Consider the following 27,825-nt stretch of genomic DNA (forward strand, 5'->3'; position numbering starts at 1 on the left):
TATCACCTCTTACAAAATAATATCTTACATCAATGTGTTTGGTCCTCTCATGATGTACTTGATTCTTGGCTAGGCATATTGCAGTTTAACAGTCAAAATACATAATATAGTCTGATATTGATGTAGACTAAGATCACTAACTAGCTCCTTCAACCATATTCCCCCTTTAGTAGCTTCTATCACCGCCATGTACTATGCTTTAGTAGTAGACAAAGTAATTGTAGCCTACAACATTGCCTTCTAGCTAACAACAGAACCACTAAGAGTAGATACATAACCAGTCATGGATATTTTACTATCAACATCTCCAGCATAATCAAAATTAGAATAATTAGTTAATAAACATCATTATGTATCATTCCCATAAATGAGACAAACATCAAACGTATATTTAAGGTAGCAAAGAATTTCTCTTCAGAACCTCACAATGCTCCTTTCCTGGTTGCCTTGTGAACCTACTAAAAACACTAACAACATGTGCAAGATCAGGTCGAGCGCAGACCACAACATTCATCAAACTTCCTACTATAGTAGGATATAGGACTCGAGACAAATACTCCTTCTTAGCTTCAAATTGAGGTGCAAAAGTAGAAGACATATGAATGTTATTAGCACGAGGAGTATCTATAGGTTTATCTGATGACATACCAAACTTGGAACAATATCATCTGGATGTAGCTTTCCTTTGGCAAGAAAAGCTTCCTCTAAGTTCTTTCCCTATAGATTTCCATACCCAATATATTATGTGTAGCACTCAAATCCTTCACATCAAACTCAACATTGAGAAGACCCATCAACTTATTAATATCAAACTTAGCCTTTGTAGCTATGAGCATATCATCTTATACAGTACCAGATAGATAACAGAAATCTCCCTAATCTGGTTATGATAAACACAACAATCATATGAACTCTTGGTGTAGCCTAAATCAATCATGTAATTGTGATCTCCTGTACCATTATCTCATATACTACTTTAGTCCATATAAGGACTTCTTCAGCTTGCAAACATAGTCTTTTTTGCTAGGTACTTAGAACCCATCTAGTTGAGTCATATAAATCCTTCTAACTCTCCATATAGGAAAGCTATCTTACATACAATTGCTCAAGTTCTAAGTTCTGATGTATAACTATTTCTAGTAGCATCTTGATAGAAGTATATGTCTCACCACTGGTGAGAATATCTCGTTAGAATCAACCCATTCTCTCTGTATGAACCCTCTTGCAACAACATGATCTTTATATTTAATACCCTCCGCATGTGAGATTCCATCCTTTTTCTTGAAGATCCACTAACAAGTAACATTTTTCTCTCATTAGGCTGTTTGACTATATCCCAAGTATAATTCTTTAGAATTGACTCCATCTCAACTCCCATTGCAGTAAGCCTTTGTGCAGACTCACTACTGAATAACCTTCCTTGTAGGTGGATGGATGATAAGTATCTACCTCTTCACCAACCTGCAATACGAAACCCAGTATGTACTCAGAATCATACCTCTGTGAGGGGTTATACTATGCTAACATGCTCATGATGATCGAGATTAGTGACTAGAAGATTCTGAAATATCAAATTCTGTTGTAGCATGTTGATCTTCTCCACTTTATTGTTGTGATTCACACTCATGAAGGCTGATTTGCAGCTATAACTGTTTATCAAAAATTACCACTTTACCCTGATGTAGTAGACTTCATGATGGGGTTAAGCATTAAATTTTCATCAAATATTACACTTCTACTATGTATAATCTCTTTTCAGATGGTTACCAGATTCTATGACCCTTAACTCCATCCCCAAATTACACTTTTTTTAGCTCTTGGTTTTTTCTATTATTATCCTCACTTGCATGAAAGTAAACAGTATAATGAAAAAATCTCAGCAAAGAATAATCTGTAAGCTTACTAGACCACACCTCATATGGTGTTTTACAATTATATCTGTGTGAGGTCTATGATTATAAAACGTACTTACAACTTCAACCCAAAATCTTCTACTTCCTCCGTTTCATAATAAGTGCAACATAGAGAAAGTGGAGGAATACCAAGGAATGTAGAGAGAGAAAGTTGGGTCCACAATAAAGTAGAGTAATTCAAGTGATGAAATACAAAAGTTGTGGTTCCCTCTTGCTTTTTGGTGGCATATTTGTAATAATATTGAGCTTTTTTTACCATTTTGAGCTTGGTTGCACTTATTGTGACTATTCCAAATAAGGAAAGTGTTGCACTTATTAAGAAACGGAGGTAGTATTTAACTATTTCAAAATTAGGGAGCATGTACCTCGTTCACTCCAACAATGTCTAATTCATGCATTCTGCTACTTCATTCGGTTGTGAAGTATTACTTATAGTATGATGGCGAGTATTCCCTTCATTATGGCAAACTCATCAAACTCATACCAGCAGAATTCCAGACTATTATCAGACCGCAACCTTTAGATCTTCTTCCCATCTTGATTTTTAACCAAAGTCTTCCACTACTTGAAATTTTTGAAAGCCTCACTTTTATGGTTCATCATAATCACCAAGTCATTCTTGAGTAATCACCGACACAAAGTACCTTTGATGTCAAGTAGATTCATTTGGGAAGGAACCTACCAATCAAAATGGATATAATTAATTGTGTCTTTTGTCCGATGAACGCCATATGGAAACTTGTTGTGATGAAGCTTCCCAAACACACTATGCTCGAAAAACATCAAATCTGCATCTTGTGCCCAATCAAGAAGATCCCTCTTTTATAAAATATGCATCCCTCTTTCACTCATATGACCAAACCTCATATCGTCCTTTTGAACCCCGAATGATGCAACGACAATAAAACCTATCATAGTAGAGCCCAGCGGAAAATACAAAGTACCACACTTCACACGTTTCTGAATCACCTTAAAACTCTTGCAGACATACAAAAGTCACCATGGAAATTGAAACCCTTACCATTTAACAGACTTAAAAATATCAGATTCTTTGTCAATAGTGGGACATGCCTAATTTCATTTAAGGTAGAAAAAGAACCATCATGTGTCCTATTATTCCTATTTGATCCTATTGCAACTGCATTGCAAACAACACTGTTGCACAAAGAAATATTGCCTCCATTTATCTACCCATAAGTTCAAAAATACTCCCTGTTTTGACAAATATGGTAAGACGCCCCTGAATAAAGACGCACACATCTTTGTAATGTGACTGGTCATTGAAAACTAAAGCTAAATCTTCTTCAATATTGGTGTCAACTTCTACCATTGCAGCAAAACCTTCTTTCTTTTCTTGCTGCAACTTCTTTTTCTTATAGTAATTACAGATATAATAGAATTCAACTTTTTATCGTTCGATATTATGTTACCGAATTTTCCTTGTCGCTTACCTTGTAGCAGCTGATCCTGATGCCTGATTTCCGGTATTAGGACCAAATGCCTTATGACGGACCTTTGTAGTATGGATAACAGATATTAATTCTTCTAGAGATAGACTATCTTTCCCAATAATCAAAGAATCCACAAAATTTTCATATAATAGTGGCAAAGATACTAGCAGAATTAAAGCAGCAGCAGCATCATCTACTTTAACATCAATATTACGAAGATATAAGTAGATAGTATCCAATTGATCTAGATGGTACCTCAGAAGCTTACTTTCCTGTATTTTGCTTCAAAAGCAACTTTGTTAAAGATTTCGTCATGTAATGACTTTCGAGCTTTAACCAGATACCATCGACAATATCTTTATTAGTGACCTCAATGATGACATCATCAGGTAGACATAGCATAATTTTTATTGAATGAGCTTTCTCCTTCAAACTACTCGACTCATCGTCATTTGTGTCCGTCGCTTTCTTAGATTTTCCAGATAGGGGCGCTCACAAACCCTCTTGCTTCAGCAGGGCTCGCATATTGATCTACCATATAAGCTGAAATTATTTCTGTCGGTGAATTTGTCGAGCTTCATGTTCAAAGTAGACATCTTTGGTGTCAAAATCGCGAGCCCTAATGACCAGCTAATAAAGCCACGAAGAATTAAGAAACAACCGACGCAAGAATTAAGGTGGTTCACTAACAATGTGTTAGCTACATCCACTGATAGAGAAGAAACATTTTATTATCTTTTAGGAGATATAGTACAAATTACAGAATACATAGAGGCAAAAGTTAATTAGAAGGTTCATATAATACCCTTCTAATTAACCTAAACTGAATAGGCCTAAATTCAAAACTAGAGCCAGATAATTCAAAGCATATTAAACACATAATACATTCATTTCAATTCCACTAAACCGCTCATCATAATGTTATATCCATTTGTCCTTAGTCTCTTTACATGTATGCAATACGATCATTTAATCTGTTTATTATCCTTCACATAGTGGACCATATATAAGAAGATCGTTTATTCGATACATGTTTTCTTTTAGCTATCTTATAAACTTCCCCTTCACTCTTATTTTGAGTTTTTGTGTACAACCTGATATAAGTTTGATCTAGCTTGTTGAAAGTCTTCTTTTGCCTTATTTTTCTGCCCTTATATATTGCAAAAATGTTCATCACTTTTGCATTATTATGGGGCCAAGTAATTTCGTTTCCTATGCATTGATGCTCCATCATCTTATATTATTCTCTGCTCACCTTTTTTTTTCATTCTTAAAGTTGCCTTGATATGAACATCTCCCCCTATTAGTTTATGTTGAGTGGCCAGACTCTCCCCTCTAATGACCTTATAATTAAGGCCAATGTCTTGTTAAGAGAAAATGTGACCTTAATTCCTTCTTTCAAAATAATAATAAAGTTATGCTTTGAGCTATATAACGAAGGAAATATGCAGGTGACATTGTTTTTAGTGCATTGCGCTGGATGTCTATATTACTTACTAGCAGACCGTTACCCACATGAAGGGAAGACATGGATAGGAGCAATGAATCCAAATTTCAGGGAAACAAGCCTTTGGGTTCGTTATATATCCGCCATTTACTGGTCTATTACCACTATGACCACAGTTGGGTATGGTGACTTGCATGCAAATAACACTCTTGAAATGATCTTCATCATCTTTTACATGCTTTTCAACTTGAGCCTCACAGCGTACCTCATTGGCAACATGACCAATTTAGTCGTTGAAGGAACTCGCCGTACTATGGAATTTGTAAGTTGTCGTATCTCACTTTCTTTATTTATTTTTTTACTTCTGTTACTTCAATAGTTTTATATTAACATGGGCATCTAAAATGAAAACATCGAATATCATAAATTCAGGATATAAATTTTTCACAATGAATACTAAATTAATTTAAATTTAAATTACAAATATAGCACACATGTGTTGATGTCCCCACCCATGCATACCGAGAGTGGGACCAGGATTTTCATAACGGCCTAACAGCGGAATCGAGATAATTGGGGCTTGAGTTTGAAGATATGAAATAACTTCAACTTTTTCTTCATCACTTTGATGTTGTGGATTATCATCAGCTTTTTTAGTTGAAGAGTTATTGATTGGTGGACAAAAACTTGTTTGAGATTGATTAGGATTATGTGCAGAAGGATCTCCAAATTTATGTTAATTCTTTTGGAAAGCAAATTGGTGGTCTCTCTTCATTCCAAAACTTATTTTAAAACATTACTTAGATTATAGTTTTATCAACCCTTTTTTACAAGAAAATAATATAAATCATCCAATTCATCCTGTAAAGCAACAAATTGATGATTCTAATTTAATTTATTTTATGATATTATTTAGTTTAGTAACAAATTGAGTATTCGATTAATATTCAACAGATATCAGAAAGTAAAAAGTAAATAAATAATCTTGTCTAATAAAAAAATTAAGAAATGCACTTATAGTTACAAATAAGAAATTGGCAAAAGAAAGAAAAGAAAAATTAACACCAAACAACGGATTCTTTTTTAAAAAGTAAAAATACTCACATGTAGTTTGTTGAGCGCTCGGTATTATAGTCTCTACAGTTCTGTTGATTGTGTGTCGTAACCAGTCGTCTAGTAGAGGGGCGGGGGGACACGCCTCTTAAGTCTAATGCATTTAACCTTCCTTTAATGCTGCGGTACGTCCAGTAGCATGAAGTAGTAGCGTCCTTTCTCTCTCTATTCTTTCACTTTTTTACTTCTATAAGCTGACATGTACCTTTTAATACTCCTAACCTAGATAGTAGACACTACAATTGGATTGACTTATGCGGTCTTCTGACTTGACATCCTTTTTTGAAATGCCTATTTTACCCCCCTTTCCTTTCTAAATTACAATAGGAGTGTCAAAATCAAAATCGCACTCAAAGAAAACTATCGAAAATTAATTTACAACACTCACTCACAAATCACTTAAAAAAAGAAACTTTACAAATCACTCATACAATTGAGAAAATCACACAAATCAGTCAAATACTCAGGAAACTTTATTAAAACTTAAAATTAACATACAAACTAAAACTAATAACCTAGAACGTCAATACATACAAAAACATTTGCAAAAATTTACTTACAAATCACTATTCTCAAGAACCATTCACAATTAATGGTGGGTCATGATAAAAAATAGAGGTGTATTTGTAATGAAACTAAAATTTAGAAGTTAGAGAAGAAAAAAAATTATTTACTTTTTATAGTGTTTCCTATATATAATGAAACTTTTACATATATTTGGACCTATCTTTTTCTATTATATAATAGCGATTAATTATCAAGGTAAAAAGACTTATGTAAAATATCATTCAAGAATTAAAGTACAACATATCTCTATTATATAAGGAAAGGGGGGAGCTATGGTGTCCCTAAATGAAGAGACTGTGTTACCCCCTTTCTATCCTAAATTACAAATTAACTTACAAATCAAAGGGGGCTTCAAACAAATATAGCAAAAATATAATTATAACAATTACTCACAAGTCAACTAAAATCATAAAATTTCATAATTTACGTTATGCAAATCACTAAAATGAAAAAACTTTACAAAAATTTAAAAATTCACTTACAAACTACAACTTATGAAAAAATTGACTTGAAATCAAAGTGTCTACTTTCTTTACAATTTATGAAGTACTGTACTTAATTCAAAAATCATCTAAAAAAATTTTTCAATTGGAAATCATAAATAAATTCAATAAAATTTCTATTTTGTTCATAGAATTTAACTTTAAAAAGTAAAAAAAAAAAAAAAAAAAAAAAAGAGTGGTGAGAGACTTAAGTGACAGAAACTAAACCAATCAAATTTTGCAACTAAAAACAATTATACTTCGTATGTCTAATGTTCAAATTTTGACTCTTATGCCGAATAAAATCGCGGGTCGACCCGATCATGATATTTGACTCATGATCTGGCTTGGTTGACCCAATCATGATATTCAAGGATGAGACCTTTTCTCGAAAAACTCATTTTTGTTTCGAAAAAAATCAAGCAAGCAAAAGATTATAGTATATATATAAGTGAGTTCATATGAGAATGCATACTTACATGAAAAATGAGAATGAATTTTAAGCGTTATAACTCCTACGAATAAGTGATATAACTCTAATGAAAAAGTGATGTAACTCCAAGAAAAAAAATATTAGAAAAAAAGATTCAAAAAAAAAATTCATATTGTGGTTGAGATTCATTCTCATTTTTCATGTAAGGAGCTTTCTCATGTGATCTTATATATATGTGTATATATATATATACATGTATATATATATTAGTATTATTATTATGTGATGTCATGTTATATTCATTCCAAAATATTTCCTCAATTCCAAAATATAGTTCCTATTTTCATTTTGGGTCTCAAAATATAGTTCATATTTCCAAATTTAGTTCTACATTTTTCCATAATTTGCCTAGGAAAATCATGTCTCCATCATTTATTTGCTTCTTGAAATAAATTTTTTACTTTGTTTATTCAACCCAAGTGTTACAATTAATGCTCTTTCACCAATTATTCTCCATTATCTCTTCTAAAATCATATTTTTCGATACAACTTTTATTTAAATAAACAAAAAATCTTTATATGCTCTTAGGTTCTACTTACCTTAATTTCCGTGAAAAAATAAAATTAGAAACTATATTTTGGAATAGAGGGAGTAAAATCCAAAATATCAACTTATTTATAATTTTAATTAATACGTAATTAAATATATTAATTGTAAAAGATGTAACGACGAAATTATGAAGGAAGCAAATGGGTAAAGCTTGGGAACAAATGGAGTATAACATAATGCTATATATATTTATATTTCCCTATACAAATTGGGTAGTGGCTTTTTCATGGTCACTGTTTATCTTTCCACGCACAAAGAGTATCAACAGACATAAAAGACAATTGGACACCAATTCCAAACTCATATCAACTAAACAAACTGACATTCACTTTAATTGTCATTATACTAAATATTAGCTAGTACAATCATTATTTAGTACAATCATGACGCAATCACGTTCTTATTGTTCACAGAGAAGTAGCATTGAAGCAGCATCAAGCTTTGTAAGTAGAAATCGGCTACCCACAAGATTGAAGGAGCAAATATTAGGTTACATGTGCTTAAGGTTCAAGGCTGAGAATTTGAATCAATTTCAGCTAATTGAGCATCTACCAAACTCCATTTATAAGAACATTTGCCAGCATTTGTTTCTACCAACAATTGAAAAAGTATACTTATTTCGTGGCATTACAAGGAAATCACTCCTAGTCCTGGTATGACTCTCATACGTTTTCTTTAATATTTTTTCCATAAAGATCTTTCATACTTAGTTTTCATTAAAAAAAAACAAATATAACTAGTTAGCTTTTATAGGTTCCAACTTTAAGGGTCTCTTACCTTAATTCAATTGTGAAATTTGTTATTATGACACAAAATACTCTTCCATTATCTATTAGTTTTAAAGAAAAAATAAAGATAATAATGCAAGGAAGCTTAAAAACAGAAACTTAAACTCATAACACAAATGTATTCTGTCATAAAAAACTGAAAACACAAGCTATTTACATAAACCAACAAACAATGTATAACTACTTCCTAACTTCAAGCACAACTTAATCCACTAACCCACTATAAAACGTGATATACTCCACTACTACTAACAATAACAAACACATTTGACTCCTTATAGTTAGCCACTAACAGGGACTACTAACTAGAAATTAGGTAACAGAAACTATCCTTTGAAGCATACACCAACACCATCACGTTTATCTATAGAAGAGAAAAATGACTTATGGAATATTGTCATCTATTATAATCAGTTGATCGATTTAGCATATTAGTAATTGGTTAATTATGATGAAAAACCATTTTATTAAGAGACTCTCAAATATTAGGATCTCCTAACATATTAAGAGTTGGGAACTTTTAATCCAAACAATATCGAGCATAGTTAGAACCGATAATGTCAATTTTATTTTCTTTTAAGTTGTCCCAGAAAATTTTCAAAGGGAATATATAAACTATTGAATTTCTTATCAAATCGAATATTCATCAAATATTGGTTAATGTTTATGTTTCTAGAGCCTTAGAAATCATATACACCAATTGATGCTAGATTATTGAAGAAACCCTTTTTTAGTTTTTGGATTTTTCTACATATTGCCCTTGTATTATTACAAAATTCTATGGTTTACACCATCTTTTTGAAACTTCTATGTTGTACCAATAAGCTTTATAAACGTTATATAAAATACCCTTATACAAAATATCAAACAGATGATTTTGAAACTTCCTTACCCTGTGGGCATAGAGTATTATTTTTTAGCCTTCTTAGTTGACTGAGCTATGGGATATAATCAAAGAAATTGAAGGCTAAGTGAGGCTTGGGGTAAGATTTTCTATTAGTAACCCTAGTTTGTGTAACATTTAGAAAATTTGGGAGTACCATATGAAAAGTTCAAAAAAGTCGGTTTAATATAATTGCGTAAAACACAGGGGTACCACGTAGAAAAACCCTTATTTTTTTATGCTTATACCTTGTCTTTTAATTTTTATAATCTCTTGATATGCACTTTTGACCATTATTAATTACGTAATACTTACAATTATATTAACTTGTTAATTATCAATAAGAGATGTATCTAATAAGATCATACATAATTATTTTTGATGGATTATGAAGATGTAAAAATTTAAAGATAGAAATAGAAGTAATCATACGTAATATCTCTTCTGACTTTTATTAGTTTTAACATTTAACTTTTGTTATACATATAAAAATATATAATTATGTGAGCCTTATTTTTTTTTTTCAAGATAATAGGAAAAATTATCATTAATAAATTCTCATATGACATCTACAACAATAATAACCCTTACCTAAAATATAATTTAAAAAACATTAGTTTTAGATTTTTCATCTAATTTACTAATATAAATAATATAGAATCGCTTGTTTAATATTTTAATATTACTACCATCAAAAAAATTCAATGACACAACCTCTTTTATGCTTGATGTAAAAGTGAATTGAAATCTGACGTTTATCTTGATATTCTCGATCTCCAAACAATAAGTAAGATTTCCCATCCTCGAATTTCCAAGCTAAACAATAAACCAAGAATTATAAACGCGAGAGTAGTTCGAATCATTTATATTGATGAAGACAACTCTCACAAATAAGTGGGAGAGACAACCCTCACACAATCGGAGGAAGAATTATTAAATATAAACTATAATAAATCTAAGAATAAAGCAATGAGAATAACAAAATTTTAAGGCTTTCCACCAGTATAACAATTAACCAGCAGAAGCCCGTCTAATGGAGGTTAGGGTTTCAGATAGAGGTTAGGGTTTTGGAGTGAGAAATTCATTAACCTAATTCTTTTATGTGAGCCCTCATTAATTTATATTTTTGAATATTTTCAAAAAAAACAACTTCAGATAATTTTGTTGTAGGCTTGTAGTCTAAAAGATTATCCATGTTTGCTGGTAAGGTTGCAAATACGAAGGCGGAATATTTGCCTCCAAGAGAAGACATTATAATGCAGAATGAAGTAGCGAGTGACATTTATATAATTGTATCTGGGGAAGTGGAAATGATAGATTATGAAAGTGAAAAAGAGATTGTGGTTGGAACTCTGCAAGTAGGAGACATGTTCGGAGAGGTTGCTGCTATTTGTTCTACTCCACAAAGCTTTACAATTCGAACTAGAACACTAGCACAACTTCTGAGACTAAATAATTCCACTCTTATTGAAGCAATGAAGTTTAGACAAGAAGATCATGTTGTCATGGTCAACAACTTTCTACAGGTTAGTACGACGTATTTATTTTTCTACTTACTTATGGCCCTGTTTGGCACTCGCGTTTGAGGTAGCGGTTAGCGATTGGACAAGATTGAAACGCTACTTAAGAAAATTATGAGTGTTTGGTAAGGTAGTGGTTGTAGTAGCGGGTAGTGGTTGTAGTAGATTATGAGTAGCGGTTGTAGAACGTTACTACAAGTAACGTTTGAGATTTAGAGGTAGCGGTCTAACAAATAAATCATGTATCATAGCATAAGTTAGCCTAAATAAATCATGTATCATAGCATAAGTTAGAATTACAACAGCTACTTTTGCCAAACACTTCTAATTAACAACTAATTCAAACGCTGACCGCTGACAGCTACTAGTAGACAGCTAGCAGCTACCCCCAATAGCTACAGCTACTACAACCGCTAACAGCTACTAGAACCGCTAGTTTTGCCAAACATGCCCTATATGGGGTCATGTTTTGTTGAGGATATTGTGTCTTTGTGGCACTAGTAGTAGACCGTGTGAAGTTAGACCATTTCCTCACTCTCTTTTACTGTCCTACTCTCATACATCCTCACTCTCTTTCACTCTCACACTCTCATACTTCCTCACACCATCTCATCATCCAAAGACTTTTCCGACCACTTTTCCGGCAACTTTTCCCGTCACTCTCTTTCGTCACATATTGAAAGAGGTTGAATGACATCACACCACCACTCCTCCGACAACATTTCCATTCACAATACGTACAACTTTTCTGAAAAAATTTAAAATTTAAAATGTCAAAAAAATGGTCAGGCGCCTATTTTAGGCGTCTGTACCTGTGGTTGGGCGCCTATTTTAGGTGCCCAACTACAGGCACAGGCGCTTAAAATAGGCGCCCAACCATAGGTACATGCGCCTATTTTAGGCGCCTGTTTCTGTGGTTGGGCGCCTAAAATAGGCCTCTAGGTACGTTTTCGGCATTTTAAGTCAATTTCTAGTAAAGCGGTCTACTCTGAGATGTTCTAATAAAGTGAAATAAAATCGGCGAAAATAGAGACTGAAACAAAAAATGATTACTCTGTATCTTAAGTTTTAGGGGCGTCATGTTTAAGACATTCTATCAGTTTTATTCGAAAAAAATTTAAATTACATTAGCATTTCCTTAGTAATATAACGAGATGGTAAAAAAAGTTGAAGTCGTTGGAAAATGTGAATTATCGGAAAATTTTAAAATCTCGTAGTCCTTTAATGGAGGAAATGGAAGAGATGAGAGAGAGAGTGAAAGATGAGAGGAAATGGAAAAGGTGAGGAGGAATGGAGGGGGGATGGAAAGGGAATGAGTGAGGGAATGGGGAATGGAGGGGAAAGACAAGGAAAGACCCTTGTATTTTTATACAAAAATACAGGGCGCTAGTAGTAAAAAATAGGACGACGTTTAGCAAATGAGTTTCTTAACAATGTTACAATTCGACTCGAATTTTGACATTGTTTAAAATTTTAAATTGACTATCATATGTGATTAATAGGTAAGAAAAAAATATAATCATGCGAGATTTTATTTGATTTGTCTCAATATATAATTTAGAAGTATCAATGTTTAATAATTTTTACAAATACAATTAAAATTAGATATATATAGTGCTAAAAAATTTTGAATCGACATGCGTAAAAAGTTTAACTATTACTTGGAAATAGAGGTAGTATCATGATTACAATGGTGGTTAACTGGTTATACAAGGGAGAGACCACAAATTATATGGTACACTTAGGAGTCTAGCCGGCAAAATAGACACATACTCGTTGACCCGATCCAAGACTCATTCCCACCCAAAATTAATAACCCGATATAGAACTGAAACACATAATAATCCAACCCGGAGTAAAATAGACCCGATATGACCCGAACCCGAATCCACCCGAGTCGAAAGTGATCCGATCCGAAGTTGACCCGATAATGATAACCCGAACCCGACCCGAAAAGTTGTCATATTAGTTACTTTTTAAACAAATTTAAGGAAAAAAAATGTCATGACATATTATATATGATTTAGCCATTATGCATTAATTAGTTAATTTACTCTCATTAGTCTTATATGTGTTTTATCTATTTGGGAGATTGAAAATCCCATTTAGGGTGCGTTCTCTTGAACTTATTGGCCATGAACTTATATGAACTTATTTGAACTGAACTTATTGAACCTGAACTGATTAGAACTTATTAAACCTGATTGGACCTGATTCAACTTATTGGATCTGATTGGAACTTATTGGACCTGGTTGAAACTTATTGACGTGATTGAAACTTATTAGACCTTATTGGCCCTGATTGAAACTTATTAGACCTTATTGGACCTGATTGAAACTTATTTGACCTTATTAGACATGATTGAAACTTATTTGACCTTATCAGACAAAAAAAATTGACGAGTAATAACATAAATATTACCCCTAACGTAAATATTACCCCTCAAAATTTATTATGATGTAATAATTATTAAAATTCGTCCTTTAAAAAAATAATTATTACTAATTATCTCTTATGATAAATAATTTAAGAAAAACAAATGTTACTATTTATATTTTTGCCTATACATAACTTTCACCAATAATATATCTAATACTCTTGTTTTGATTTCATAATACTAGTAGAAAATCAAAAATTGATTAACATTTATTGCTAACAAGTGAGAAATTGGCACATATGAAAAATTTATGACTAAGGTAGTGGCACTCATTAATTTTCACTCCACTTTCATTTATATCTTTCATTGTTATTAGTAATGAAAACATGTTATCTCTAGTTATTTAAAGACGAATTGCAAAATATTGTAATTATAATGATTATTATTGTTAACCTTATTTGACCATGATTATAATATTTTTTAATAATAATATAATCAGCTAATAGTAATATGAATAATCAAATAATAGACAATAATACAAGTATAATACTATACATTATGGTACTTCAATAAAAAAATTCTAATAATAACATAATTAGCTAATAGTAATATGAATAATAAAATAATAGACAATAATACAAATATTTAATAACATAATAGACAATAATACAAGTAAACTATATAATCATTGTGGTACTTTAATTAAAATTCTAATAATAACATAATCAACTAATAGTGATATGAATAATAAAATAATGGACAATAATACAAATGTTTATTGAATATTGACTATTTGGACCGTATTGGACCTGATTATACCTGATTGAAACTTATTGCACCTGATTAGAACTTATTGTACCTTATTAGACCTGATTGGAACTTATTGCACCTGATTGGACCTTATTGGACCTTATTAGACCTGATTGGAACTTATTGCCCTGATTGGACCTGATTGCAACTTATCTGAACTTATTGGACCCGAAACTTAATTTTTTAAGTTTGGAGAGAACACACCCTTAACCCGACCCGATTTAATCTGAATCCCATGGACTCGAGATGGACTTGTACCTAAATGGAACCGACCCAACCCGAACGTAACAAAAATACAAAGTTAACCCGATTATGACCCGACCCATTATGACCTGACACGTATTACCATTTGCCATGTGTACTTAGGAGTATAATGCTTCACGTATATCCAAAACCAAATGAGGGTTCAAATGAATATTTATCTTTTCAGATGAGTATATACCTTTTCAAATGAGTGTACAATTGACAAATGTGTACACATCTTTTCCAATGTGTATAAATCTGGTTAATTGAGTATGTAGTTTTTCAAATAAATACGAATAAGTTTTGAGTTAATTTTCAAATGTATAACTAAATATTTAATTGCATGTGCATATTTAAAATGAGTACATGCATATTATGTGACAAAAATGAATGTCTTATACTAATGGAAAAATAAGGAAGGACTGCGGTTAAAACGGTCCTCAGGGCTGCGTTTATTCCCAGCAGCCTTTTCCATAGCAGCCCTTCAACATAAAGGAAGGGTTGCGGTTTTACACACAAACGCATCCCTTCGTAGCTAGAAGGGCTGCGTTTTGGGACTAAAAACACATCCCTTCTTCAAGTGAAGTGCTGCGGTTTTAATCCTGAGACGCAGCCCTTTGAAACCCAAAGGGCTGCATTTTATAAACCGCAACCCTTCTTAAGGTGAAGGGCAGTGGTTTTAATCCTAAAACGTAGCCCTTTGAGTTAAGAGGCTGCAGCTCTTTTAGACCAGAAAATCATGAATGTCTTCGTCTAGTGATTAAGATTGAGATGCTATGAACGATAGGTCATAACTTTCGAATTCCCCCTCTCCTTCTCTATACTTTGTAATGCTTTCGAGTTTCGTGGCTATAAAACAAATCAAATCTGAATTGGGATTTAACAGGGATGTGTATCAGTAAACATAATATTATTCATAGATAAGTCAAATCTATAATTAACAAGGAAAAATACTTAAGCGTGAGATTTTTGGTAACGATATCTACAAATTAGAATAACAAAATGTTAGTACGCATATTTTACACTAAGATTATACTTTTGACATGCCTGTTCGATTACATACTTTTGACAGCATAATAGAAAGCTTAACGTCGCCAGTGCTGGAGATTGGCGCATTGAAAATGCAGATCGGGATGGTGAGCTCTTTAAAGCATTGCATTTACTGAATGTCGCTGCTGCTGGAAATAGCATTTTTCTTGATAAGCTTCTCAAAGCCAAGTTAGATCCAGATGTTTGCGACTCCCGAGGAAGAACCCCATTGGTACTTTACAAAATCTCATGCTTCCTCCGTTCCATAATAAGTGAAACATAAGGATTGGGCACAAGATTTAATAAACATCACTTTCAAAAGCCAAAAAGTCATAAAATACCCTTTCTATTATCAAAAGGAGGAGAGAGAAAAGCAAACCACACTAGTTTGTGATGGGTATTCTTGTCATTTTATAACTTTCTTTTTTCCATTTAAGGTATGTTTCACTTATTTTGAAACGTTCTAAAATAATAAGTGTTTCACTTATTATGGAACGGAAGAAGTATAAACTAAGACATGCTTTATCATAATTTATGGTAGGATGTGAGTAACTTAGTTATATTAATAGGGTCACTATTCACTAATGGTAAAAACAAAAGATAACCCATTTAATATATAAGGTGACCCATTATATAATGACAAGCCTTTTGACTTATAAAGTGATTCATTTAACTTATAAAGCGATCATTTTAGAGCATAAAGTGAGTAATGATCTTTACCATAAGTTTGTTGTAAAGCATGCAGTATTATACGACTTACTATCAATATTCTGTCATATCTATTTCTTTCAAAATTGCTTGTGGAAAATACCTCATCTGCCTAGTATGTAATCCACTCATTGTAAATAGACATTAATGATAAGTGGAATTCAACTTAGAATCAATTTAAAAATAATAATTAAATAGTTTATTTCTAGGTGGTTAATTTCCTATTCGATAGACATATACATATGAGTCTCATCCTTAGCTAGCTTTGTGATATAATATCTTCACTTAATTTTGAGTACTTATTACTTATAATCTGCTCGAATTATATCATATCATGCCAGTTTAGAAAAATTCACGTTGGTCAATAATCTTATTTAAGCTTGTTCATTACCAAATATATTTAATTACTCATTAAGTATTAGTAAATATATTTTAAACTCACATTTATGAAAAGTACGCATTAAAAAGAATTTAAGAAGATCATAAATGACAATTGTTTTTGCTGTAAAATTGGCTTGAAAAATTGGAGCTCGAACTCCCACCTTCTCGAGCTGAGCCAAGCCCATCCAGGTTGGATCTTGGTTCGAGTCGTTAACATAGTAAATTCATACTAGAACATCTTTGTTCAAGTAAGTATGTAGCCTAAATGTTTTCTAGAAAAAAATGTAGTCTTAACTCATACTCCATGTACTTTGTAGTTAATTTGGGACTTTTGTCATACTTTGATCATTAATATTCGGGAAAACATTGACACTATTAGTTCCAACTATGACCGGTACATTAAAAGGCCTCAATTTTTAATTATTTCTCGCAATCCCTCCTTTACGGGTTGTTTTCCAACAATGGTCTTTTTGCTTAATTAAAATAAGTTAATTAAACACATAACACTCATCTAATAACCCTTCATTTCAATTAACTAAAGCCAATGAAAGAGTTTGGTGTGTCATAATAAAATGGTTTAGCATGTTGAAGCATCGCTTTGGGAAGAGAACCCCTAAAGTTAGGCCTATGGTGCTGTAATTAAAAGTTCAGACATGTTAAAGTGAACCAACCATATTGAGACTCATAGTGTCAATTTGAGCTATTGTTATTTATTAGGAAAATTGTTAATGACATATTATTTTTAGATTATAAATTGATACAAATGCCATAAAAATTATTGTTCTTTGTGGAATGGGTAATTATCAGTTTTCACGCTGAAAAATGGATTTCATCTATTATCCGTATGCATCTCCAATTATTCTTATATAAGAGTATTTTTATGGCCTTGAGCGATAACATTTCATGCAAAAGATTCAATTTTTATGAATTTATTCTTATTAATAAGAACTTATCCGTAAGTATTTCTTTTTTCTTTTACTTATATATAATGACCTGATATCATTTTTTTGACTAAAAAAACTACATACGAACTAATTAAAAAATAAAGTTTTTACCGCTTTAAATTGATCATCGCAAATTAAAATTTATTCGCTCTCATTATTTGAACGGGTTATTCTCATACGTTAATACGTACTATGCTTTTCTTGATAACAACTTATTTTAATGTATGAATATGATTTTGGCTCACTTAAAATAATATCTTTTTATATATTGCACCAAAAGATTATTATTATATATAATTATTTCTTTATTATTTAAATAACTTTAACGACATAATTCTATCATATTTTAAGTTAGAGAGCGAGGCCCAAATTAGCTCTTACGTCACTTTAGTGACCTTATGAAATTTTAGTACGACTATTTGATCCTTTTCCATTTGCTTTTCCAACTAGAGCTTAATGTGACATGGTAGAAGTCTATAGAAGTATATACTTTTGTTGCCTGCATGTTTGCCCATGTAAGAAATTATATTTTTGCTATATTATGTCTTTTAGTTAAAAAATTCCATGTAATTATTGTGGTATGTTATTATCTAGCATGAAGCAGCTTCTAGGGGACATGAAGAATGTGTGATCTTGCTTCTAAACCATGGATGCAACGTACTTTTACGAGGTACACAAAATATTTCCACTATTTTTTTTTCAACATGTTAGACTTTTGACACATTAAATCAAAGGATAATATTACTAATATATTAAAAGAACTTTTAGTATGTAAGATGTGTTTAGAGTGAACTTAATGCATATTTTCAAAGTATATACTTTTTAAATTTTTTTTACAATTATATAATTATGAAAATATCAAAGTTAGTGGCGAATATGGAAGTCAAATCATTGTAACTAAAAACAGATGAAATATTATTTGCTATTAACCATAACTAAAAGGAAAAATTGACAAGAATAATCCAAACTATCACCGTTTCGCTCAAAATAATCCCAATTATGGATTATTCTTGAATAATCCAAACTATTGGGAGTACGTTCTCAAAATAATCCAAACTTTAAATTATCCTATATATAATAGACCCAAAAGGGATCATTGAAGGTAAGAAAAATAAAAGTTTGGATTATTTTGAGAAGGTACCCCAAATACTTTGGATTATTCCAGAATAATCCAAAGTTCGGATTATTTTGAGCTGACCGGTCATAATTGGGATTATTTCTGTCAATTTTTCCTAACTAAAAAAACAGATGAAATATTATTTGCTATTAACCAAAATATGACTAGAACACTAGAAGGGTAACACATATGATGAATAACACGTGCAGATTTGAATGACAACACTGCTTTATGGGATGCCATAAGTGCTAAGCATTACAACATATTTCATCTATTATACAATTATACTACCATTCAAGATCCACACATAGCAGGCGATCTGTTGACAACAGCAACTAAGCGAAATGATATTGCAGTGATTAAGGACTTACTAAAATGTGGATTAGACGTCGATTCAACAAATCTTCATGGATTAACAGCTTTACAGGTTGCCTTAACAACTAATCACGTTGAAATAGCAACCTTATTGATAGCTTATGGTGCAAAAACGGGTGATTTAAATGGTAACACTATTTCTTCGATTTTCGCTGCTCGTAATCAACATTTTGTACAAGTAAACAAGAAGCGTGGAAATGACTCAAAATTTGAGCCATCTTGTGCGAGGATAAACTTATTTAAGGGGTATCCAACTTCAAGCAACACCTTTGATAAAAACTCAACTGGAAGACTTATTAGGTTGCCAAGCTCCTTTGAGGAACTCCAAGTAATTGCAGGTATAATTCTTACTCAATATAAGGTCTTTATACATTATACACTTGTGTTTTTTTAGTTTATAGGTTATACCCTAACCTTTTTATAATTCTATACAGTTTCCTTAAATATACATTTTCTAATTCACAATACCCCTACCGTTATTTACACGTCGTTAATTTCTTTTACTATTTTTAACATAGTGGAACTAATTTAACTTATATGTATTTGATTCCTTGGAGGAAATATTTTCAAATTAAATTAGTTTTGAATTATAAAAATTAAACAAAATTATTGATATATAATTAGCGGTAGGATCATTGTGCATCAAAAAGATAGGTTTGAAGGTACCGTGTGAAATTTTAAAAATTTTCGGGTATAACGTAGAAGCTCAAGAAACACAAGAATATGCTGTATAAAAACACATAAATGTATAATTGTTTCTTCTCTTTTGTTTGAAACTATTATGGCGCATATCATTTTATGCTAAAAGTAATTTAATTAAAAAATGATCATTTATTTGTTAACTTGCAAACTCCTACTAGGTTTGTCTGACGTAATATACTAATATATATATTCATAATGTTTGATTCAAGACAATTGAGTTATGTTTATCTGTTAATGTAGCAAAAAAAATCATGGGTTAAAGGATCCTTACATACTCTTTAATTCATTATATGCGAAAGGAAATAAATTATACCTATACTTATCATGATATCATTGTAAAATAGAGAATATCATGCAGCAGAGCAACTATTGACATATTAGGTCATTCATATATAGCGTAGATAATTTTTCTTTGTTGTTGCTGACTTGTGTTTATATAAATGGATATTTATTGCAAGAGAATTGACTCTAAATACTAACAAACAAAGATATGTGTCTTAATAATCAAGGTTGGCCTCATTAATTAAAGGTTTCCTACTCTTATGACAAAGGTTTGATTCTTGTCCCTTACTCCCAAATTCTCCCACCATTATAAGGAATATCCTCTTACCTTTAAGAAAATGTATATGTGTGTTGTTTATCCCTATCACATGTATCCTATTAGAGTATAAAAAACATGTCTGTAGAGGATTTTAGTAACTTGACTTCAAGTGGGAACCACCACATTCTTGTTGTACGTTTAAGTCTCTTAAGATTTTCGTCATATAGTTGTGATTAGTGGTTTCAACTTTGATATGGCAGGCGAAAAGTTCAAAGTCAATGCAACAAACCTAACAATTGTTAACGAAGAAGGGGCGGAGGTTGATTCCATTCAAGTGATTAGAGATAATGATAAATTATATGTAGTTGATAATTCAATTTAATAAATTTGTATGTTATAGTGGATGTAACCAATGAAAAACAAACATTTTCATAATTAAGATGAAATTTTCGCTTCAAAACGAAATTTGTGAATAGAGGTATTCTAGTAGTTAGGATTAAACTAAGGAATAATTGTCAATAATAAGTCAACTTTTATCTCATCCGTTAAAAATAAGTCATCTTTTGATTATTTCCTGAATAAGTCTACCTCTAATACTTATTAATTTTAAACAAGTTAATTTACAAATAACCTGACTTTTTTCTTTCTTTTTTGTAATTTTTAATTTATTTTTGTTTTCTCACTCATCACTTTGAAGAGTTACACATATCATATTTAAGCCGTCAAATAAGTTAACAACAGGCAATGACTTTTATTAAAAACAGATAGGTGTCAAAGGTTCACTTTTTTTTGATAATTTAAAGTAGGCTTTTATTTCATCATATAAAGGATAAGAAACCTCAAAAAAACTCAACCTAGGTATTCCTCCTCAGAAGGAGAAAACTTTTATAGTGATTACTCACACCCAGAGGAGAGGAGGTTTCTATCCTTGATCAATTACACATATGCCACATTACAATGTTTTCTCCACAAGAGCCATGCACGTAAAAAAGGAACTAAAAAGACAAAACCTACTGAGACCCATCCATAGAAGTATAAAGCACTTTGGTGCTTCATATACAGACCATTGCAATAGATCCCTTCTAACATATAAAGACTCTAAACACATCCATCCGCCCTTAGTCTCTATGAAGGAGAAAATAGCATCAGAACCGTTGAACCAGCAGCCAGGTTTGATGAGAGATGCTTTCTACATCCATGCTATAAATTCTATCAAAGGTTCACTTATTCAAAAATAATCCAAAGTTTAACTTGTTTTTAGTGGATGGCCTAAAGGATGACATATTTTTGACAGTTTTTCCTTATGCTATGTTTGGATAGCAAAATTTCATTTCAAATCCTGGATTTGGATGAAATTTATTGTTTGGATGGCATGGAATTTGAAATTATGGAATTTGTCCAAATTCTTATCAAAAGCCTATATTAGTAGAATTTGAAATTCAAGCTATTACCTTGTCATTTGAAATTCTCTCCTCATACATATCCCAACTTCACTCATTCTCTTTCTAATATTTATTTCTCTCTCCTTTAGTAAACCCACACTTTTTCTCTCTCTCCATTAAACCTCTATTTCTCTCTCCTCTATCAAACCCCCTTTACAAAACAATGATTAGGAATTGAAATACAAACTTCAAATTCCAGATTTCAATTCCATTATTTGAAATGAAATACAAGTTTCCAAACACTACCTTAAAGTAATATATCCGGCCCTTTTCTAACAATAAGACATATAATTTTGAGGCTTGTATGACTAAATTGACCTATGAATAACTTCTTCGCCGATATGTTCAATATGCCCTGACAAAAAAAAATAGATGTTGGTATTGTACGATCTTTTGTCATAGTTACATGAACATGCACTTGTAGAACTTCAAATTATGTTACTAGTTTTAATGCCCGTGCGATATATGAGTTAATTTTAATGTATTAAAATTATTATAATTATTTTATTGGTTGTCCAAGTATATCTCATTTTTATATATAATATTCACTAAGTAAGTGCTCGTATATATTATTCATCTCCTCTTATAGTGGATATTATCAAACTAGTAAGCGTGAAAATTCATGTATTTTTTTTCTAAACATGTAACCGATGTTTATAAGAAGAATGATTTATGTATATTTCCTGTGAATGATTTGATATAAAGATTATGTAATGACTATGATGTGATTTCTGAAAAGTAGTTAAAAGACACGAAACATGATAAATGAAACTCAAAGATGGTGAATGGTAGTACAATGTTCTCTAGGCCGTGCACATGTCGTTATGTTATCTGACGGCAACGTCACCTTCTGACAGGGGAACAATGTCCTTGGTGGCTTTGTCTTCTGTTACAATTTATGTAATTGTATGCCAACTTCTGACGGGGGACTTATATCCTCGATAGTTATGCATTCTGTTGTACTCGTCAAGTAACCAAAGAAAGTCTTTCTGATAATAAAATGTGATATTGGAGATTATATTAATGAATGATAATGAAAATGACTTTTAAATTTCTGGTTCGAAGTGTATGTTTATGAAATAGTTTTACTATATTCTCTTCTTTTCATTTGTAAATAAAATGAATTGAAATGAATTTATGATATTACAATAGTATGTTATTGAGCATCGGCTCATGAAGTTTTTGTTTTTCTAGGTACGCATATACAGATGGGATGACGGAACAATGAGTAATAGTTTACTTTAATTCATGCGACTATGACAGTTATGTAATCCAAGTTTATGAACACTAACTTACGCAACTTTAGGTGTGCTTAGTTAGGTATATGTTTCTAGAATTATTATAATTATTACAAAAGGTTTAGTCTTATGAAAGAATGTTTGCGTTGTACGTTCCCAAACGGAAAGTACGATAGTGACGTACTGAGTAAGCTAGGAAGGTCTTTTGCTACTATTCCTTATAACTAATAAACTTTATAATGATGCTTACAAGTCGGGGCGTTACATATTTACTATAACAAAATTTATAATTGTCGAACAAGTTATATATAGAGCTACACGATTTCACATTATCTGTAAATGATCTCTCAACCCGTAAATTAATTGTGAATTATTAACTCTTCCTAGGAGTTATTTTATTCTTTACTTGCCTTGCACAATTGAGCCAATATCTTTATTTTGCGAAGTAAGAAATTAGTGTGTTGATCAACAAAAACAATTACAACCTAATTAAATATGATTTTATGTAATGCCTCGACCTCTACTCATCTTTATTAGGTTAATTAATCTTGATTATTAGCAGCGAAAAACCTAACTTTTGGTTGGTGCGTTACTATCGTACTTTTTGCGAGGAAAATACAAGGCAACATACTTGCATAAAACATATAATAACGTGCAAACTTAAAGATACTAGATTATATAATTAAAATACAACAGAGTTATTGTTAATGAGATAATCTGTTTACTTAGATTACAAAAACTATAAGGAAAAATTGAAAAAATAATCTCAACTATGACCGGTCCGCTCAAAATAATCCGATCTTTGGGTTATTCTGGAATAATCAAAACTATTTGGGGGTACCTTCCCAAAATAATCCAAACTTTTATTTTTCTTGCCTGCAATGATTCCTTTTGGGTGTATTATATATAGGATAATTAAAAGTTTGGATTATTTTGAGAACGTACTCCCAATAGTTTGGGTTATTGTAGAATAACCCATAGTTGGGATTATTTTGAGCGAAATGGTGATAGTTTGGATTATTCTTGTCAATTTTTCCAAACTATAAATGTTAATTTGAGTCATTTTAATAACAATTCCTCGATGCTAAGCCATTATGTAATCCCCATCGGTACCTAAAATAGAAAAACAAAATGTCATGAGCTGAGGCCTAGTAACATACTATTCTAATAACGTAAATTCATTTCAACTCATTTTATTTAAAAACAAGAAGAAGAGAATATCACAAACAACATTTCATGAACATATAGCTTTCAGAAGAGAAATCCAACCATTATGAGATATTAGGCTTATGTTCTTACATCAATTCCTAATGATAACTTGGCAAGTACATCATAATCAGTAATGGGAAAGACGATCACAACAAAAGTAACACTTGCGGTTCGCATAACATTAATCTGAAAGGCGGTGACAGGCTAAAGTCGTATCACCTAATAAACAATAACCTAAGGTCCACTAACTAGTAGTCAGGGAAGTCAGGATCGAATCCACAGGGAGAAGTTATACTAGTAACTGTAATATTACACTAACGAAATTAGATGAATGGTTGTGTTACCAAACTAAACAGATAGCAGAATCAAATATGAAGGTGTAAATATATTAAAAAGTACTAGAATCATAGATCACTATGCATACAATTCGGGAAATCAGGGATAAATAATAACCACCTAGTAAGTCAACTGTCTAGGGCACATGTAATTTCTCTCGAACATTACCTCAAAGATCACCCAGCCGCTCTCGCATAGTGGGACTTTGCCTAATAATTGAAAGCCTATACGGTATCTCTCTCTCGAAGTAGATTCAGTATTGCAACAGTAGAAATATAAATCAGGCCTAACTTATAATCCTAGCATAATATAAGGAAACAATTGAAATACCAGATAATCAAACTAATCTATCAATCCCTCATTGCATACATAGATCTCCACAATTCTAGATATAGAACTACTCACTCATAATCATGAAAACAATAACAAGATTCTTATAAAAACTCATAATACATGGAAATAACTAGAAAACATATAATCACAAAGTAAAAACAAAGAAAAAGAAAAGATTACGGAATTATATTGAACAAATAAGCAAAAGGTTTGATCTTGAATTGAAACCACAAAACTAAATTAAGGTTCTTGAAACACTCTCTAGAAAAACTAAATAATAAAAACTAGATAGGAGCTAATAATTTATTTTTTATTTATACAAGCCCTAAAACAATAGAAGAAAATCTCGAAAGAAGGCCCAATCATTAAAAATCGATACTTGTCAAACCGTAACGCGCGCGGCCAAAGTCGCCCGACGGCATCGGGCTCCAAAGCGGATGAGAAAGGCCAAAATCGCCAGACGCCCGATCAGATCGGGCTGACCCGCCCGATGACATCGGGCGGCATGATAATATAATGCTAGGCAGCAGCTGGAGGGGCGCCCGATGTCGGGCCAACACGCCCGATCGGGCGGAACACCGAAATACGACAGGGCGTTGAACGCCCGATCGGGCCCGCAGCAGAGTCATAATGTTGTCTCTTCGCCCAATCGGGCTGGGCCGCCCGATCCTATCGGGCCGGTCAGCATAATCTCTGTTTCTTGTTCGTCCTTTGCTCAAAGTCCCAGAAAGCATCCTCGGGATCTAGAAATTCAGCATCCAACCTCTCTAATCCAGTGTGCAATCATATAAGGTAGGTAATAGCTACCTAAAACCTACAATCCAATACAAAACAGCAAACCACAACTAGATGGAGAGAGTTAGTACCAAATGGCTCCTAAGAGCACCATAACCACAACTTTTAGCACATAAATAGGGGAGAAAACTCTATATAAAACCATAATATCAAACTCCCCCAAGCTAAACCTTTGCTTGTCCCTAAGCAAAGCACAACATGAATATGAATAGAATTTGCTTCACCCCTAAAGTATGAAACTCAAACATTTTGACCTCAAAAACCTTCAAGCAAGCAAAGTTCAAGTTCAGTTGATAGATCACTTTTGACTACCAATCACTTAAGCAAATTGTCCGAAATAGCAGCCATACATAACTTGCAATCTTGAAAAGGGACTCACCAGGTGTCACTCCTCTCAATTTTTGTGGCGAGCATAAAGTGTGCCCGAACGCTCACCAACCCAACCATAATATCCCTTCCCTCTCACACTCTCATGTGTTTAGAAAAGGTAAAATATCGCTCATCCTACTCAAGTCGACTCGAATAACAAACTTAAACTTCAACTTTGGCACATTGACTCTGTATCATTCCAATAAACATTCAAACAAGTGCTCAAAAGGTCTTTCTGAGGGTTGTAATGGGGCTCGGGTAAAGGTAGGGAATTATTTGGGGAATGTGGTGGAAAAGCCAGAAAAGGGGAGCAATCAACACTGTAGAACTAGTGTGGTAAAAAACTTCCATGGTCTCAATCACATACCCAAAATAATGACCAACTTTAGATTTTTGAACCAACCAACAATTGTCTCTTGATAGTTTTCAGCAAAATGTATTGTTCTGATTTTTACCTTTTTTTTTCTTTCATGACTCGTGACTTCTTGATTCTTTTCATGTGTTATTTTCTATTTTTTTTTCTTTGTTTTCTTTTCTCTTATTCACTTCACCTCATGTCAATAAACATTTATTTCCAATCAACCCGAAAATCAACCACACACATAGTTCTAATCCTAACAAATGCTCCCCCAAGCTAGGCTTGGGACAATAAACATTGAAAAGGCTCAAGGCATGTAATGTGGCTTGATATAGATCCAAAAAACTCATTAGGCTCAGCGGGGCTAGGAGGGAAATGATTCTTTTGTAGAAAATTCTGAGGCCAAAAATCAAACAATTGAACGCCTCTATCACAGCACAATGTTCAAAGTCATCAGAAATCAACGAGTACAATGCCAAAGTCAAGATAAGAATGATATGAGGAACTAACACACAAGGATAATTCGGACATAAATATGCATCCGAAGGCTCGAATGAATCCTTACAATGTAACCAGTCCAAGCATGCAGTTAAAGTAGGTGTTTTATCATCAAAATCTACTCAAGACCAAGGCAATCAAAGATCACATCACAACATCCCAATCACGAATGCCCGATATCCAGTATAATGAGTTAAATCATTTTTCAAGGCAAAGTTTGGGGCACAGGGAACAATTTCACTATTCATGTTCAACTCGTGTTTTTGGTGTTTTTTTCAGCAATATTTCATTTTTTTTGTTGTTTTGTTTTTATGAAAAGAAAAAGTTAACTAATTAACTACTTAACTACCTAAGAACACATACAACACCTACCTAAAAAGCAATAATAGTGAGAGTATACTTACAGAAATCCTCCCCCAAGCTGAACGGGCAATGACCTCATTGCAACAAGAGGAAGGAAAAACATGGATATCAGTCATCCATGTGCACGTCCTCACTAGCCTCATCTCCATCCACCTCATTGCCGGGCTGACTGTAGCTCGGGTTCCAGTATACCAAGAGGATGTGCATCATGCTCAGCAATGCGATGCAAGCGGCAGTTCTCGTCTACATCGAGTACAAAGCCAGGTGTTGATCGTTGGCTAGTGTATCGACCCGCTGACTAAGATTCTGTAGAAGAACACCATTGGCATCAACCTGCTGGCTGAGCCTGGATGCCGCTGTATTGGCTGTAATGCCAGTATCCATCGTGAAGCAGGGTCATCATTTCCTGAAAATCAAAGGAAGGAGGAGCAGTAGAATATGGGGGAGGG

At 32.5% G+C, this 27,825-nt stretch overlaps 1 protein-coding gene across 5 annotated transcripts in view; it reads left to right on the plus strand.

Moving 5' to 3' along the window:
* The window catches only part of LOC104896713 (potassium channel AKT2/3), a 52,589-nt gene extending 30,160 nt beyond the window's left edge, over positions 1 to 22,429 (plus strand). For 2 of the 5 annotated variants that reach the window (XM_010683482.4, XM_010683483.4), the window contains 7 exons: positions 4,816 to 5,133; positions 8,430 to 8,669; positions 10,896 to 11,213; positions 15,711 to 15,899; positions 18,295 to 18,370; positions 19,027 to 19,530; positions 20,696 to 22,429. In XM_010683482.4, coding sequence (XP_010681784.2) covers positions 4,816 to 5,133; positions 8,430 to 8,669; positions 10,896 to 11,213; positions 15,711 to 15,899; positions 18,295 to 18,370; positions 19,027 to 19,530; positions 20,696 to 20,817 — 1,767 coding nt within the window. In that variant the 3' untranslated portion in view covers positions 20,818 to 22,429. The remainder of the gene's footprint in view (positions 1 to 4,815; positions 5,134 to 8,429; positions 8,670 to 10,895; positions 11,214 to 15,710; positions 15,900 to 18,294; positions 18,371 to 19,026; positions 19,531 to 20,695) is intronic. The other 3 variants (XM_048647407.2, XM_010683484.4, XM_010683485.4) reach the window with 3 other exon arrangements.
* The last annotated feature ends 5,396 nt before the right edge of the window (positions 22,430 to 27,825 follow it).

This window comes from Beta vulgaris, chromosome 6, assembly GCF_026745355.1.
Source record: "Beta vulgaris subsp. vulgaris cultivar EL10 chromosome 6, EL10.2, whole genome shotgun sequence".
NCBI classification, from domain to species: Eukaryota; Viridiplantae; Streptophyta; class Magnoliopsida; order Caryophyllales; family Amaranthaceae; genus Beta; species Beta vulgaris.